The sequence below is a fragment of the Taudactylus pleione genome, unplaced genomic scaffold, assembly GCF_031769625.1.
Source record: "Taudactylus pleione unplaced genomic scaffold, aTauple2 ptg000380l, whole genome shotgun sequence".
NCBI lineage: Eukaryota > Metazoa > Chordata > Amphibia > Anura > Myobatrachidae > Taudactylus > Taudactylus pleione.
In genome coordinates this window covers 2,193,785-2,211,905 of record NW_028284781.1, presented here as the reverse complement: position 1 = coordinate 2,211,905, position 18,121 = coordinate 2,193,785, and the positions used below count along the sequence as shown (strand labels likewise).

At 44.1% G+C, this 18,121-nt stretch overlaps 1 protein-coding gene across 3 annotated transcripts in view; it reads left to right on the top strand.

Moving 5' to 3' along the window:
- Nucleotides 1-18,121, top strand: part of NCAPG2 (non-SMC condensin II complex subunit G2) — a 126,572-nt gene that overhangs the window by 26,903 nt on the left and 81,548 nt on the right. Inside the window, exons 1-8 of one of the 3 annotated variants that reach the window (XM_088445428.1) lie at nt 2,100-2,252; nt 8,395-8,487; nt 9,200-9,388; nt 10,277-10,391; nt 10,554-10,711; nt 11,912-12,046; nt 15,915-16,009; nt 16,543-16,612. In XM_088445428.1, the coding sequence (XP_088301554.1) occupies nt 8,410-8,487; nt 9,200-9,388; nt 10,277-10,391; nt 10,554-10,711; nt 11,912-12,046; nt 15,915-16,009; nt 16,543-16,612 (840 nt within the window). In that variant the 5' untranslated portion in view covers nt 2,100-2,252; nt 8,395-8,409. Of the gene's footprint in view, nt 1-2,099; nt 2,307-8,394; nt 8,488-9,199; nt 9,389-10,276; nt 10,392-10,553; nt 10,712-11,911; nt 12,047-15,914; nt 16,010-16,542; nt 16,613-18,121 lie in introns of those variants that run through there. The other 2 variants (XM_088445427.1, XM_088445426.1) reach the window with 2 other exon arrangements.

The window sequence follows — 18,121 nt, the reverse complement described above, 5'->3', positions numbered from 1 at the left end:
AGGATCTTGCCTAGGGCTTGCTGGCTGGAGAGAGAAAATGCGTCCCAGGGTTAGGGGAGGGGCTAACAGGGAGCCCCCACCTCCTCCGTCTGGCTGGACCTCAGGGTTATTGGCCATTGCTGCTGTTAAGCAGCACCCTGCTCCAAAATAATACCCTGGTAGACTAGTGGGTGGCGCGGGAGACTGGGAGTCCCCACTGCCAGTACCGTTGGTGGTCTCCTGCACCGGCATGCAGGGAGCCCCTCTTCCCTGTGATTCCCCTGAGTGCTAGCTGCAGGTGGTCTGGAGTTTGCGGCTGAAGTCTCTGACCCAGTCGCCAGTGCTGCAGCCACTGGCGATGGAGTGGTAGTGGGGGCAGGGGCGGATTGGGATGGAAAACAAGCCCAGGAAATTTCTGGAAGCAGCCCTAATGGGGGTGGGTGTGTTGAGGAGGTGGTTCTGTTGAGGGGACACAGGATACTCCCTTGTCTTAGGGCTTGGAGAGGCTTTTGCAAGCCACTGAGGGGGGAGCAGGGCCGGCAACAGAAATCTGGGTGAATGATGCCCTTTTATTTCGGGCTCCCAATCCCTCTGCACTTGGTACAGGCCAGTCAGTTTGAAAGTCTTTTTTTTTACCTATATTGTGGTTTCTCTGCAACAGGGAACCTCTGAAGAATTTGAGCCTTACTGGGCAGCATCTTCAGCCAGTATTCACTATTCATGTAGAAGATCACATTGTCTGTTAGATGACTGTTTATGTAGAAATATAACAAATGTCATCATCATAATCCATAGTATCAGAAGTTTTTGTGCAGGGCAAAATTAATTTCGCTGATCAAACAATTTTTGTGTCTCCAGACGCCCTTACGTCTCCCCATCCCCCATGGTGGTTTTCCAGGCTCCCTCTGTCTCTCCATCTCCAGGACCCATTGTCTCTACAGAACCCCCTATGTCTCACCAGGACCCCATGCATTTTTCCATCCCTAGGGCCCTCTGTTTCTTTCCATCCCCAGGACCCCGTGTCTCTCCATCCCCAGGCCCACCTGTGGCAGCTCTCAGCCTCATTCCCCCAGCCCCAGTGTGTCTCATACTCATTCCCACAGCCCCACTGTGTCTCAGCCTAATTTTCCCAGCACCAGTGTGTCTCTCAGTTACATTCCCCCAGCTCCAGTGTGTCTCAGCACCATTCTCCCAGCCCCAGTGTGTCTCTCAGCACCATTCCCCCAGCCCCAGTGTGTCTCTCAGCACCATTCCCCCAGCCCCAGTGTCTCTCAGCCTCATTTCCCCAGCACCAGTGTCTCCAAGCCTCATTCTCCAGCCCGTTTGTCTGCCTTACCCACCCGTTCCGATCGAGGCAGCGGGTGGGTAAGTGGAGGGTAACCGCCGGCCATAGTAGGGACTGGCCCAGCAGCCCAATCCGCCCCTTAGTGGGAGCATCCTATAGGACGCCTCTCACTACCCACTCTAGTAAAAAATAAACTGCGGGCAACCACCTAAAGCAGCCCCCCTGGTGCCCAGCTCCTGCCAGCACCAAAATCAAACTGGCTGCCGGTGGCTGGGTATAGAGGAGAGGGAACCTGGGCTTGTGGGTATTTTCATATAACTGTTTGGTGCCCAGACTCTCCTCTCCAGGCTATACCCAGCGTCATTCTGTGTTTAGATTTGGGTCCCATTCCCAATATATCTCATTATAGTATGCATGTATTCCAAAATACTGAATATTCCGATATCCAAAATACCCCTGGTCCCAAGCATTGGGACCAGGGAGACTCAACCTGTATATATAGTGGCAACATACTGTTTTATTTTTGTTTTTTTTACTGTTATCAAGAAGTAATTTTATTTTTTTGTATTTGAATTCCCCTGTAGTTGGGAGGAGACCTTGTGGGTCAGTACAAACACCTGAAATAACAGTTTGCTCTGACTGGAGCTGATATAACAGTTAACTTTTGTTGTCACTGGAAAAACTTATCAGCGTCTCATTAGAATGACTGAAGGCGCTAGCAAGATACTGCGGCCACTGAGTGAGCAACACCCGTGCGAGACAGGCGGTGAGGGGAGGGGGTATTCCACCAGGGGAGCGGATTTCACTAGTCACTCACACGCAGCACAAGGAAAGGGAACGCACGCTCATCATGCGTAGCCTGAGGCCAGCAATCACAGTTGCCATGGGAACCAGCCATAGTCGGCGCCTGGAGTAGGTCACGGCGCTGCTTCCGGTGTGATGACGCACGTCCGCCGTAACGCCAGGCGGGCTGTGGAAGTTTGAATTGGTAAGCGGGCGGGAAGTGGATGCTGAGACGGATCACAGAGTGTAATATAGATCGGTGAGTGAACGAGAGGGGAGAATGGAGGAGACATACTGTATACTGGTGGTGTCCGGCGGGGATGGCTACCGGTGTGAGCTGGTGCCTGCCCTGTGCTTAGTTATTGCGGCAGTGTGCTGTCATGCCATAGCAATACTTTCCATAGCATAACCTGAGGCTCTCCTGATGTCTGACTACCATCACGTCCCACTAATGTATTCCTTGGCAACTATTAGCTCTCAAATCCAATAAGCTATGACTGGACATGCTGGGAGTTGTGGTTCCACAACAGGTTGTGAACTTAATTCATTACAATGGACATTGTCTGCTGTTATGGGCCGGCAGATCTCATATATCTGCATTGCATGATTTGCCTTGTGCTGCGCAGAGCTGCACTGGAAAACTTGCGGTGCCAGGGCTACGGTAACTGGGCGATCCATTAGCTACATTAAGTCTCTCCTCCCATAGGGGTGTGCAATTGTTGGGTCCTGTATTTCTGAGCCCCATTTATGAACAAAGCTTAATACCAGTGGCATGTTTCATTTAGTATCGCAGTGATGCAAATGAATATGCCACTGGTATTCATCAATACTTACACCTCCGGCGAGGTCCAGCGTTGTCCTTCTTGTCGGTGAGTTCCTCCACTCAACTGCTGACAGCCTACCAGTGACAGACTTCTGTGTAGTGCGCATGTGTGATGGGCCGTCTGCTCATGTGCAAGGCACTTTAACCCAGCGAGGACCCGGCAGTGCCTGGAAGGCTTAGATGAAGCCAGAAATCAATGGCAATGGGAACCGCATCGCTTTCGCTATCTAAAGATAGCAAGAGTGATGTAGTGACAAACAGCGGTAATCTTAGATTAACTCTGTTGAGTAAAGAAAGGATGACATAACCCCTTTAGCAAGTGTTGAAGGGGTTATGCATTCTTGATAAATGGGGCCCTCAGTGCGATGTGCGTCACAGAGCATCGCACTAGCATGTCACTGAGAAATAGATGCAGACAAGAAGGGCTGTAACTAGGAGTGTGAAGCCTGTGTCATTGCATCGGATCCTGGGGTGGCATCGTCGCGGCACCTGCATTTGGCTTGATGTCACAGGTTTAGGGGGCAGGGCTGGCACAGAGTGCACTGCTGCCATGTTAAGGCGCTGAACTCCTTATCAGGTCCACCCCAGAGCTTACTGAGTGTGGATGTAATGCTGCTGTTAGTTACTATTATTGTTTGTGTATATATATATAGTTCCACCCCCAGTGAACCAGAATGTGTGCTGATGGATAGGTCTAAAGGTGCGTACACACTAGACGATATTTTGCACGATTTGCCCAATTTCGAGGCATCAGAACGACAAATCGCATAAAATTAAATCTAAATTGTGAGTGTCCAATCATGATGGCAATGTGCGTCCCCGCGGGTCATGCATCGCCTTTTCAGATCTTGCCTACAGAAGGCAAGATCGGACAATCTCGTTAACAAGATTCAGGTCGTTTGTCAGATTGGACAGTTTATGCAACATATCGTTTGTCTGGGAGTGCAGGGGAGTTGCCGGGGTAGTTCAAGGGAAATCGTCTTAGGCACCTTAACTAAAGGCCCCCATACATCAGCAATTGAATGCAGCAATCGTGCAATTAGCAATCGATTGTGTATAAAAATCTTTCCCTTTTTCAATCGATTGCTAATTGCACGATTGCTGCAATCAATTGCTGATGTATGGGGGCCTTGAGAGGTAGACAACTGTGATTTTACAGCTGTTGTGATGCTTTACGCTCCAGCATGCCCTGCCCGTTAATGGGATATTCTTGTTATGACACTCCGGCCGGGCGTTGTGCTAATTGTTTTACACCATAGCTTGAATATCCTCATAAATCCTGGATAAAGATACATGAACAAAACAGTTTAAATTCCATACATATTTCTCCAACTTTCTTAGAAATCCACAATCACTGTCCCTAAGTTAGCTTACAGGCAATTATTGAATGGTCTACCTTAAGGGTGGGCAATATGCGGCCCCCCCAGCTGTTGCAACAGTTTCTTTAACTGTGTGTATGGAGCAAACATAATGTGTTCCCTTTGGCTCAAATGTCTCTTATTGAAGCATGAATTGTTGCTCTTTTTGCTGGCTATTAATTTAAGATCCAAAAAAAGGCTTTGTTTCAGTCTATCAGAAATACAGTATGAGAAATAATGTGCTGTATATAACTGCAAGACAGTGTAAAGTAGCTGTCAAGCAGCTACAATCCTTAGATTATATATATATATATATATATATATATATATATATATATTCTATCTCTATGAAAAATGGCGGCACTCAGAAAAAACACACTGCTGTAGTGTAAACCAATGTTTCATAGCTGATAATTTAGCATTTTCATCAGGGTGTAAGTGAAGACAAAAACAACAACACATACCTATATACTTGTCAGGCTGTCCATGCCTCCGCCGTACCAGGCGCTACTGAATGAGGTCACCAGGCTGCGTTGTACGGGGACACTGAGAGACCACACCACGTGTATGCATGAGCCAATGGGAATAGTGATAAAGTTGCTAAGGTGCACAAGTAAACAAAAAGCAATGACATGAGTAAAAATTGCAATTAAACATAGAATGTAGACTTGTATTAAAACAATCTGTGATGCATACATGAAATGTCTAGTGTACTAAAGTCTAATCATAAAAAAGTGACATCTTAAGTAATTTAATAAAAAGACACCACTAACCGATAGAGGTGTGTTTATTGATGCAAAACACACATTTAGAGACTAGAGGAGCCAGATCTAATATATCTACTATAACATAAAAAATAGGCACAAGAAATAACCACTGCACACATCGGAGGCACAGCATTTCCGCTGCTTAATGTTGCACCGCAATAGGGGTGCGCAGTAAAAAGATGTTGCTGTGCCATAATTATCCTTGATGTGAGCAGAATGCCTAATTTCTTGGAGTATGGGTCACCAATGGTGCAGATAAGTCACAGAAATTTATACTATACTTCTGTTTTTGGGTAAAAAACAAAACAAAACTGATCAGTGTGCGCCGGTAACGTATAGAGTGCAAAGCCCCAATAAAGTTTTTTTTTCTTTTTTTTTGTCCCATTATGTCCCCCACCACGCCGAAGATGTATCTGTGAAAAATGGACAGCTGATGAATGTCATGTTGGGAGCCAGTGGTGGACAAACTTGCACAACACAAGATAGTGAGAGGCAATAGGGGGCAATACAGCATGAGTGAGAAAGTGATAGGAAAATCCACACAAAAACAAACACACCCAGACAGTGCCTTTTTGGGCTAAAAAATGTATCACTGTAGCAGAATACTCTTGCGTGTTTTATCACAAATGTTATGACGACTTCAGAGAAAATGTTGAATGCCTTCCTTCAAGTGTGTCTATGGGGCAATTCAATTAAGTGTGCTGTTGATGGCACCGGAATGGAGCTCCCGGAGATATTCAATTCAGCGCACTGTTAAGTCCGACTAGTCTGGATTTAACTCTGAGAATGACAGTTCTCGTGACTAAAGCATGGTGTTTAGTCGTGGGCATCGGCGTTCTCAGACTACAGTGCCGGCCGCGAGGGTGTTAGCAACGCGCTAAGCCGGGAAAACAGCCTCGTGGCCGACACTTTAGTTAGAGGGAGGAGGAGGGTGCGAGAATAAATCCTTTGTTGCCCTAACAGTGCTGTGAATTGAATAGCTCCTGGAGCTCCCTCCTGGCAGTATCAACAGCGCATTTAATTGAATCAGCCCCTATGTAAAGGGACCAATCAATGGCAACAACTCTTCAGTTTTTTATTAATGCTGCACAGATTTGGCTCAATATTTACAATACGTATATTCATTCTTCAGTACATGTGATTAAAGATACAGTCATATATAAAAAAAAAATTAGGACTTTGAACAATCAATATAGAAGAAAATATGCATATATTAAATCTGGGTAAGGTCATATGACCAGAAAGACATGCCCTGTATACATAGTGTTCACTCTAGGTCCGGCAGCAGGCAGGGCACCGGACCTAGAGATAGGGCACTTCTGTGCGCGGCCGAAAAGGGGGCGTGACCAAAGAAAAGGGGCGTGTCTTTATGACGCACCCCTTTTCGTCACTACCCGGCACTTACTTGACATGCCGGGCAGCCCCCAAGCGCTGCGGACACTGTGAATGGATGCCGGGTGCATGTGCCCGGCATCCATTCACCAGTGGTGACCACCGCGTCGCCGTTTTGACCACCCGCGGGACACTGCGACCCGCGGGTGGAGACAGAACCCGCAGTCTGAAACAGCCTAGTGGGAACGCTATATACAGATCTCAATAAATGTGTGTGTATATATATATATATATATATATATATATGTATATATATATATATATATATATATATATATATATATATATATATATATAGCAATACCACGGGTGCGGCACCCAGGGCTATGTAGAAGAATGAAAACTCCAACACATATAATAATGTACGTTTCAATCAATTTATGATTTTCATCAGGTAATAAAAGACAGAACAAAGAGTACCTTACCTTATACCTTTACAAACAGCAAATGAAACACCCAGTGACTCGTGCTCCATCCCGACCCGAGTCGGCGCGCACAGGAATGACGTCAACCACAAGCATGTAGTTTCTGTCAGTGAAACCAATAGCAAAAACCATCACCATGGAGACAACAGAATACATAATAGCATAGCAGATAGCGAAACACAGATATTAAGAAAAAAGATCTTACAATGACAGAATAATTCATAATCCATCATAATATATATATCAGAAAACACCTGCATAAATATGTAATCGCAGACAATGAAGAGATCAATAATTCAGACACGCTAATGGCAACATTTCGTTTAAGCCCTTAGGTGCTATAACAGTGGCTGTAACACTGTAATGTAGCATTTCACATTTAGATACACCCCTAGATGCACAGAGAATATAGGCATGCTGCATATCATTTTAATCAGCAGACGCTGCTTGTGCTAATATTCACATCACTGTGTGAATAAGACACATTTAATGTAAAAAGTTGCATGAAAGATGCCTGGCGCTACCGAGTCACGCCACGACATAGCGCGATTAGAAGGTCCATTTAACGCACAACGACGCTAGATGTATGAGGACAAATCTGTAACCTGAAAATGTCAAGAAAAGTACCAGAACACAGAGCCAGCACAGTGACCTGGGGGAAGTGGAATAGGGGTGACTGCCGTCGGCTGCTGTTCACGCACTGCTGGTGGTCTGTGCTCTCACATGGACTTGGTGCCCTAGCCATGTGCGGACACTTGTTACGTTCTACCCAGGTCAGCTTCTGATTGGCCGTCTGGCTGCGTGATGTAGCTATTACATAATGAGGAAGGGGCGCATGGGCGGCACAACACGTGAGGCTGCTGCCGTAGGAGGCACTCTTCCCTCACCTACTTTCTCCAACATGTCTATTCCAGACTCGCAACTCCCAGCCAATCAGCACCGGGTTTGCGCCTCGAAAGCAACGCCTCTTTTCTCTGCTTTACACGAGAGCTGCCGATAACCCCAGATTGGTGGGAGACGGTGAGGCAGAGTAACAGTGAATTATCATTTGCATCTATAGGGGCTCAGCTTGTAATACCTCCTGGAAATGGTCCATTTTGCTGCAGAGTCCATGGTCACATATATCAACACGTCGATTCCAGGCTCGCAACTTCCAAAGCAGCGCCTCTTTGCTCTGCTTTCCACGAGAGCTGCCGGCAGCCGCTGATTGGCGGGAGGTTGTGAGGCAGAGTAACAGTGCATTATCATCAAATTGTCATATAACCGCATTACAGTGTGTGTGTGTGTGTGTGTATATATAGATATATATATATATATATATATATATCTATGTGTACCCACCCACTCTGGAAGTCATGAAACTGGACAGCTGTAGGTCTTCTATTTGTCAGTGATGATTATTGGGCAAGAACCATATGTTAGCTGGTGTTATCTTTCGATGTTTTGTTCTGTACATATGGCGGCAAGGTTCTGTTATATAACCTACATCTTCAGATCTCCTATTTGTTAAATTTAAATGTTACAACAGTGATCTAATTGCATTTTTTTCTTTAATACAGCATTTATATATGCTCTCTTTTAGGATTACAAGCCCACAATGTCTAAGCGTGAGGCGTTTTTACAGGCCACAGAGAAGGATTCGGTAGAACATTTTCTAAACTTCATTCGGCTTCATGTGAGTACTGTTGATTTATTGGAAGCACAATGTGAGTTACAATACGGTTTTCTTTTCTAGTAAGGGCTAAGTGGTCTATATGACTTATCACAGTGATAGAAAATATTCTATAACTACAGATTTATATTAGAACTTAGATGGGACAGCTGGGCAGTGCCAAACCAATTCCTGTATATTGGTACTGAAAGCCTGGGCTTGATCTTCCAGTAACACTTTTGTGTACAGTAACTTCATAAGAATAACATTAAAAAAAAAAAGCAAAAAATTTAACTATTCCTTTTAAATATTTTTACTTATGAAAAAAGGCTTTATTTGAATAAGACAGCATTATCTGCTTTGCTGACCTAAAGCTTTTGCCTTTCTGAGATGTATTTAGCAGAGAACAGCGGAATCTGTTTTCACCATAGATAGGGCTTTAACAGCGTTCATAAATATGCCTCTTAGTCAGTCTTGTTGCCCTCATGATGCATATGTTTGTCAAGTGTTTTTTGGCTTGTTTCATAAAATAAAATGAACAGCTGGATGGAGGAAAAACAGGTCATAATTAAAGCTTGTTTGGTCATAGGCATTTGGCTCTCATTCATGTGTGTACTGAACTACCTATATGTGTACATATGTACTTTATAAACATAAAATGGCTTGCAATGGATATTCTTTTCTTGGATTATTATCCAAAATGTGTTTTGAATGTGACATTTGAAACATTTTACAGAACGACACGTCGGATCCTTTTGATCTGGTTGAACTATTTCAAGAGTTGCCAAGGAAACAGAAAGAGGAATTATGGCAGAAGCTGAAGACTTTGCTGACAGACACTTTGGTGGCTAATCCAGTGGAAGAGTGGAATAAAATAGTTGATGACAGTGATGATGATATGGAAGTGGAGGGAACTCCTGATATGGTATACAAGACGATACATATCTTCTTACATCCCCGTTTTTGCTCTTTTTATTGCAGCCCTTGGTACTTACAAAGCCCTCACCCACTCCTCTCCTATTTACATCTCTGACCTCATCCCTCTTTACACTCCTATCCGCCCTCTTCGCTCAACAAATGCTTGCCGCCTCTCCTGCCAACTGATTACTTCCTCCCATTTCCGCCTCCAAGATTTTGCCCGTGCTTCTCCCTCTCCCCATCAGACTCTCCACTTCTCTACACATCTTGGAACGGTCTCTCAAGACCCACTATTTCATCATAGCCTTCCAGGTCTCATACTAACTAGCTGATACATGCTCCTTCCTCTCTGTCTACCCCATCTGTGTCACGCCTGTTTGTCTGCTCCTCCCTATTAGAATGTAAACTCTCATGAGCAGGGCCCTCTACCCTCTTGTGCTTCCCCTTATACCTTTATCTACTCCTCACTCGCGCCACTAATATTTGGTTGCTTACATCCTGTTGCTTCTTTGAGTGCTATGATCGCTAATGCAGCAATGTATATAATCCTTGTCCTGCATTGTACTGTACTGTAAGTCACTGGTTTCTCGTTCACTTATTTATGTACTTTGAAAGGCGCTGCGGGACACTTGTGGCGCCATATAAATAAAGGATAATAATAATAGAATTAAGTTGTTTTTTTTCTTCCCATTCTTTCAAGGGCATGACTACTCCCAACTGAATCTATTATTTATCCTTATGGGAACTTAGCTGCAGCAGGACATACCTAGCTACAGAGCGCACTTGCTAATAGCAATAAAGAAAGCCATTCAGACACAAATATACTTCCTCTTGAACATGTGAAATTCAACATGATTGCAGCAATTATCATTATTTATTTTTTTGGCTTTCTTAGAAGCACACAATGGATGTTCTACATGGAGTGACCATTGTTACAACAGTTTCCGTGTCTGTCGCAGATGGGGACATAAGTTATGAGGCGCTACTGGAATGTGCTGCTATTCTCAACGGTAACGTTTTTATTTTAAATATATTTTCTTTCACTCTTTGGTGCTGCATTAGAAATGTAATTCCTACATAATCAATTCAGTTTTAATTCACAAGCCACTTACTGTAACACTCCAAAATATTTTACTCTCTTTATTGAACTAACGGCATAAGTCATTTTTCAGGCATTTTGGAAGCTTTGCCCGCATCGGAGTCCCGTCTGCATCTTGCTATCCTTCGCCTGTGTGAAGCCTGGTGGGAGAAGGGCTTAGAGAGAAAGGAAGTATTTGGGAAAACCGCATTTGTATTGCTGTTGGTAAAATCGCTTGAAACAAAGTGTGCGGTACGTAGTGATCTACTGGTCTAATGTGTTCGATCTGCAATGTTCCTACATTCGCCTTCTGAAATTGTAGAGAGTTGATCTGAACTAATCGTATCGGTTTTTTTTTGTTCAGTACATTTTTTCAAAGAAATAATGTATATTAAAGAACTTGTGTGTTAACATTCAGTGTCTTTAGATTCTTGAACATGATACAAATACAGCAGTTGCCCATAGCAATTAACCTAACTTGTCTGTAGAAATTGTAAGCTAAAATCTGTTTGCTAGGAGGAATGTCCCCTTTATCCTTTGTATACTTTTATTATTTCTTTTTATCTATTTATATTATTTTCAACTGTGACACTTGCTTTTAGGTTTAGGTAGCAATATTCACAAATTTAGATGCATGTAATTATTCAACCAAATCCTAGCGTATGTAAATTATCATTGATGAGAGAGGAATACACCCATCTGCGACTGTTTAGCAATTTACTATGGAGAATATTTAATACAAACAGCTTTGTGCAGGGTACAGAAGAGTTTGCAGCTCCTTTCTGTACATATAGCCTGTTTTGGCATTGATTATTGACCATATGACTAATGCTGGGCATACACAGCCAGATAAAATGTCTGTCAGACCGACAGACATTTTATCTGGCAGCCTGCCAGCCGCAGATGTCGCCGGCATACACTGTGAGAGAAATCTCAGTGTATAGCCCGACATCTGCGCTCCGCCCCCGGGGGAGGAGACATTTCCCTGTTCCTTCCGTAGGAAGGAACACAGGAAATGTCTGTCTGTCGGGCGCACTGGGCATACACTGCCCGATGCGGCCGACAGTTTACTGGGTAAATATCGCATCGGACGGGCAATTCTGCATGCCCGACCGAGCAATATTTAACCCTCGGTCGCCCGCACACACGCTACAATTATCGGGGCGATCCGCCGATATCAGGCGGATCGCCCCGATAATTGTAGCGTGTTTGATACACAAGATAGAACCTTATGCTGGCCAGTTATTTAAAGTGACTTGATTCCTTAACTGAACACATTAACATAGGTTGGGATGTTGTATTTATGTGATTGTTTACTCTTATACGTCAACATTGTGTTTCTGAGGGCGAGTTATATGATCCATAACCCAATAACAGGCAGGCTAAGCTATCAGGCTAATATAAAGATGTGAGAATGCTTTCCTCATTATAGCAACTCTTCTGCTGTAACAGGTTACGGACATTACGCGCTTGTGGCAACTACATCCATCTATCCTCAATGTTGATTACAACTCTGCTGAGAGCAACGAAGTGAAGGATTTGTTACTCCGATGCTTTATAAGTAGTAACCACATTAAGAGAGAAGAGGTAATTTTGTGTTTAAAAGTCACCATTGTGGTAACCATTGAGTTTTTAATAATTGCAAGGAACAATAAATTAAGACAAAACTTTAAAACGACATTTTGTCTAATTGTCTATTCAACAGTCAATTATAATTTGACATTCTCTACACAATGACATGCTTGACTTCATGAATAGTCGCTAGGCAGGGGAAAACCACTTTCCTCTTTCATCCATGGGAATGCTTAAATACAGTGAGTATTAGTTGAGCTGAAGGAGTCTGAACACTAAAAGGTTAAGCTTGAACAACACAGGCTGCTCTTTCCCTATACCCCACCCCCCGCCCAAAGCAGACCATTTTTTTTTTTAGTGCCCAAAGAAGCTGGACTTTAACTGCTCTTGAGCTTTACCTTTTAGGCTTTTTTTTATTTATTTTTTTACTTCTTGGGTGGCCGGCGGTGCCTCTGCAGACGCAGTGTTCATGACGACCAGTGGCAACAGTCGGCAGCTCCAGCCACACCCTGGAGCACACAGGGATAGAGTAGCGTTGGTGAGCCAGTGTGACACAGCGATTTCCCACCACGGTGGAAGATCCTCTGGAGTGGACAGCCAAGTGGCGGCCCGGTAGTCCACACCCCCACTGGACTACCAGGGATATTTTTTGTAACTGTGACACGTGAAAATGATGGCAAGTCACTGGAGGAGGAGCGTTCTCCCAGTTCTCTCTTCCCCCACACTTTGGCGCGCCACCTTACTAAGGCAACCCGCCAAAAGTCTCTGCACGTTCTTCCTTTCAGTGGGGACTAGCTAACGGCTGGTTTTCTGTGCAAAGTTTCCTTAATACCTCACAAGCTGGTGATAGGGTCTCTGTCACTACCTCACCTTGCATTCCCGCTAGGTTATTTTAGCGGGGCGCAGCGCCCTGCCCTCCTTCTGGAGGTCAAAAAGCACCCTGCCCTCCGGGAGGAGGGCAAAAAGCGCCCTGCCCGCAGAGCCTGCGGGTGCCGTTCTCACCGTCCCACGGCTGGAGAAACATGCGGTGTCCCGGTCACCGCCGGAGAATAGACGCCGGACGCATGCGCCCGGCTTCTATTCTCCCTTTCTGCAGCGCTTGGGGGCTGCCCGGCATGTCCGTAAGCGCCGGGCATGCCCCCAAGTATGACGAAAAGGGGACGCGTCTAATAGACACGCCCCCTTTTCATGACCACGCCCCCTTTTTGGGCGCGCGCATAAGGTTACCCTCTCTAGCTCCGGTGCGATATAGTACTCTGGGTGCCCCTCCAAGTGTAAGTAGAATATTGAAGAGTAATCGGATGACTCCAAGAGATTTGTAGACTAGGCTTAATGCATAAGAGAAAATCACTGGGCACACCGAGGAAACCGTTCAATGTTTCATGACTTTCAGAATTTCATCAGGAACCACACGTGTGTGTGTGTGTGTATTTTCGCTGCTCTGGTAGAATATTATTGCCCGTTTACTAGTTTAAACTGGTTACTAAGTTCTCAGAATCACTTTTTAAATATTTCAACTACAGTTTATCTGGTTTTACAATATTGAGTGCTGACTCTCCATATTAGTCAGCTTAATTGTGTTTCTGATGTTTACTGCATAATCTTTATATTACAGTTTGATTGTTTTTCAACTGTTTGCTGTCACTATCTTACAGTTTTGTTACTTGCAATCTCAGTATCTTACAATTTGTTTTTTTGTTTTTTTCACCAGCTTACTTTGCCTGCTAATTGTCTATATTACCATTGTGTTACTGAGTATTACCTGTTATATTGGAGTACCTTTCTGAGATAAGCACTTTCTATAATAATTGGTGGTTTCCTTTGCGCAGTGCACTCCCCACCACGTGGTACACAGTACTTGCCCTGTGTCTGTGTTCCCCCTTTTAGTGGTCAGATATGTCTGAAAGCGGAATTCTTCAATGGCTACCCTGGGTAGGGTCACTTCTTTGCTAACGTCCAGGACACATTTTCTAGCACAGCTCAGGTCCATGGCTGGCTCTGTGATGACTGCTTTGCTGTGTAAGCAGGAGCCTGATTCCCGAGCAGCGGGGCCCCTGCAGGAGCCAGCATGGGCTTCCATCCTGTTTCAGCCGCCGGAGATGGAACAACCCTCTAAATTGTTAGCCTTGCCGAGCCCCGCTTTCTTCAGCACTTTCGACTGGGAGAGACAGCCCACCGGAGCTCGGACACCTACAGTACCTCTCACGAAATGTGCGAGCCCTCCCCATTTATGTAGACAAGACCAAGGAGTTCCGCTTTATTGCATTGATATTTATACTCTATGATGTACCTGAGGGGTTGACCTGTGACCAAGCAGACTGACTCGTTGGATTAAAATTGGCATCAAACTGGCCTACTCTTTTGCCAAAAAGCCAGTTTATGACTTGGTGATTACCCACTTGACTTGGTCAATTGGCACTTCCTGGGTGGCTTGGTGTGGTGCCTCAGCTTTGCAGGGTGTCTACGGGCTCCTCTGCCCACACCTCAATTAATTTCTACTGTTTTGACACCATCGCCTCTATGGATGCTAGTTTTGGGTGTAGGGTCCTACGCACAGCACAGGACCGTTCCCTCCCTTTGGGGACAGCTTTGGGGCATATCAATGTGTTAGTGTCCCCCATGAATGAAAGATTTTGGTTCTTACCTGATGAATCTTTGTCTCTGATTGCATGGGGGGACACTAGTCTCCTGCCCTTTCTCCCCTGGCTTTGCTCGGGGTAGAGGAGCCTGTTCTGTTCAAGCTTTAACCTTTTAGTGCCCAACTCCACCTATACCCAACGTATTCCAGTGTCCTCCATGGAATCAATCCGGAGGGAACCAAAATCCCATTTTACAGCTTTTCTGTATAGAATTTCCATATATCTGTGTTTATAGTTTGTATGTATTTTATGCACTTCCATTTCACTGATTTTTCTAATTCATTTAATATGGTGTCTATGCACATTGCCATGAAAACTACTAATAAAATTATGAAATAAAACTATATACATTTTTTTGCTAGGATCTGCTTTTAATTTGCTGCAAAGTAACCTTTTTATCTGTTAGCAGTTTTCCATTTTTCCTATAGCTACTTGAACACATTTAGGGGCTGTTTCAAAGATGCATGCAAAGTGGCCTTAGTTGGAGGCAGCCAACAGATCTGTACAACTTATATAGGGGTTTGTGCAAGTGCGAAAAGTAACCCGTGCTGCCCATTGATTTTACAGTGGCTGCTCTAACCGTCGTCATTAGTATCTGCACTTTCAGTGCCCCATACAAACAAATAAGCCAGAAACAGGCTCCTCTTCCTCATATGCACAAATCGCGCTGAACTATGGATATATAACAATGACTCCCGCAAGTCAAGGTGATTATGTGCAATACATTGTCACTGCCCAGGTCACGCCCCATTTCACAGAAAGACAGATGCGTCAGAGTTCCGTCAGACTCAGAATAGGATGAGCATACGCAATAATGCAAACATTCACTTCAGCACATGCAATGTATGTAACAGCTTGCCATTTGCACCCGTTGGAAAGATCTGCACGACCCAGAATCAACCCCTTAATATAGCAGTTAAAATGTATTTGCGTGCTATAGGGATTTTCCTTTGTGCTGTAGGTTTTGTTTTTCTTTAATGTGTATTATGTATTTAATTTCAATTAGGGGAGAACCCGTAGGCTTACTGAGAGCGCTGATGGGTTTCCCTTCATACCAGCACTAACAGACTATTGTGTAGGCAGAATCTAATGATCTAGTAATTAATAGGCCCCTATTATTGGACCACCTATTAATTATTTTGTGCAGATCCACTCTTCCATTATGTGAGCCCCACAGGAAAGTGTCTACATGTGTATTCTAGCTTGAAGGCTACTGTAATTGTTTTATTTGCTCCTCCAACCAGGGCCGACGATTTCTTAGTTTTATCTTCAGCTGGGACGTCAACTTCATTAAAATCATCCATGAAACAATTAAAAATCAGCTGCAGTATTTACCAAAGTAAGGTTTGTCGCTATCATAATTTCACACTTATTCTGTGATTCAGTAGAATACTGTATGACTTTTTTTTAATCTTTCAGTTGTTTACACATTTTTGTTAAGGGCTAATATTGATCTAAGGTGATTACATTGATTCCAAGTACAGATATTGCCTTTCCAGAAAATATTTGAGGGTGAGGGATAACGAGTACTTGGGGTCTGGTGCTTTCTTGGTTTAGAAGACCAGCCCATGTAAAACAAATAGTGCCCTAGGAACATTTCCTGACATTGTAGTACCGTTATGATCCCATGTACACAATAAGTATGGATTATGTAGTCAGCTTCCAATAAACAACCCGGTACACATCCATGAATTTGAGCTTTTTCCGGCTGTGAGGGTTATGGAAACTGAGGGTCAGGAAGTGGTGAGTGTGTCCTGGTAATGACTTATAAGGCTGAGGGAGATTGTGTTTTTTTTTTTTATGGATTTCTCAGTTGTGATTAACATTCTGTGGAAAAGTTTACTTTTTGTAATGTCTACTTTTATATGACAGGTCATTGATGAACCACATTGCGGACATTTATTTCAGAGCATGGAAAAAAGCATCTGGGGAAATTTTAACGGTACTTTGATTGTTTTGCTGTTTTTGCCATAAATATTGTGTAGAAATCATAGATTACATCAGTGGTTTCCAAATGTTTTCACTTCATGGCACCCTTCTGTTCTAATTAGTTTTTTTTCACAGCCAAAAGAAAATACCTAACTTTATATCCCAACAACTAAGCTGTTAGAAACAATAACCTATATAAATTAATATAAAAACAAAATGTATGGTGGTGAAGGCATGGAGCTGGAAAGGCACAGGGAGATGTGTTGGAGAGACAAGGGGGGTTGATCCATGCCGCTATAATCTTAGTCTCACACGGGGAGAGATGAGGGGGGTGGTGCCAAGAGACATGGGGGGGGTTGATCCATGCCGCTATAATCTTAGTCTCACACGGGGAGAGATGTATTATAGCGGCAGATCGTGCTGCTATACCTTTTCCTGTTTTGCCTCTTACAGAGCCGTGGCAGGAAGCAGTACCAATGCGACGTATGAACATCTTGTCTTCCTGAGTGAGGGAGTGAAAACTCTCCCTCCGGTGATCCCTGACAGAGCCCACAGCGTATCAGCCTAGTGCTAATGCGCTGTGTCTCACCTCCTGGCTGGCTCCACTGGGTATGCGTGAGATCTCGCAAGTATCTCAAGATTTCCCATGCACAGCCCGGAGCCCACCAGCTGCTCCAGGCTGTGCATGGGAATTCAATCTGTCAGCGGCACAGCATGGGGCCTACTGTTCTGTGCAAATGGCCGTGAGCTGCCCAACCTTGTGCTGTAGTCCCATCCACCCAAGGCATACATGCAAGACTACATAAAAGTCGCAACGCACACTTTGGGCACCTCTGGATTAAATAAAGAAATGAGCGTCTAAAATTCACTGTTGCTGTACTACAATTAGGTAATAGAAGAACACTTAGGGACGTATTCATTTCGGTGCGAAAAGCCATTTTCGGCGATAAAGTTTCGCGAGTGACGTCATTTCGCAATGCGAAAAGTTTCCTATTATTCAATTCCGGAGACTTTTTGCCGGTGCGGAAACTCCATGCAATGGAACCGGCGATGAATAGGTGTTGATAAAAAGTGCAGAAATGGGGTTTTGGGGTGCAAACTTCAGAAAACCCCCCTGCACCTTTGGGACAGTCCCCCAAAGGTAAACTGTGTCAAAAAATGTGTAAAAAATTCTTTAGATCACCCCAAAAAAGTATTTATTTTGGGGGTGAAAGTCCAAAGTTGGGGAACAAATTTAAAAACTAGCGAAATAGACTCCAGGGGGGTCCCCAAGTATGCCCCAGGTGTTTTAAGTTTGCAGGTGGATTTTTATTTTTTTTAAAACTTCACTTTAGCAACTTTAAAATATACTAGCACCCATTTTTGTTGGGACTACTTATTTTCTTCCAAAAAAACTGCTAAATGCTATTTTTCACCACTTGTGCAAAAACGCTAATTAGCAGCTATTGAGAGCATTTAAGTACCCCAAATACTTCAGCAGGTCTATTTGGGGCTATCTATAGTGATCCCCAATGTCAGTGCA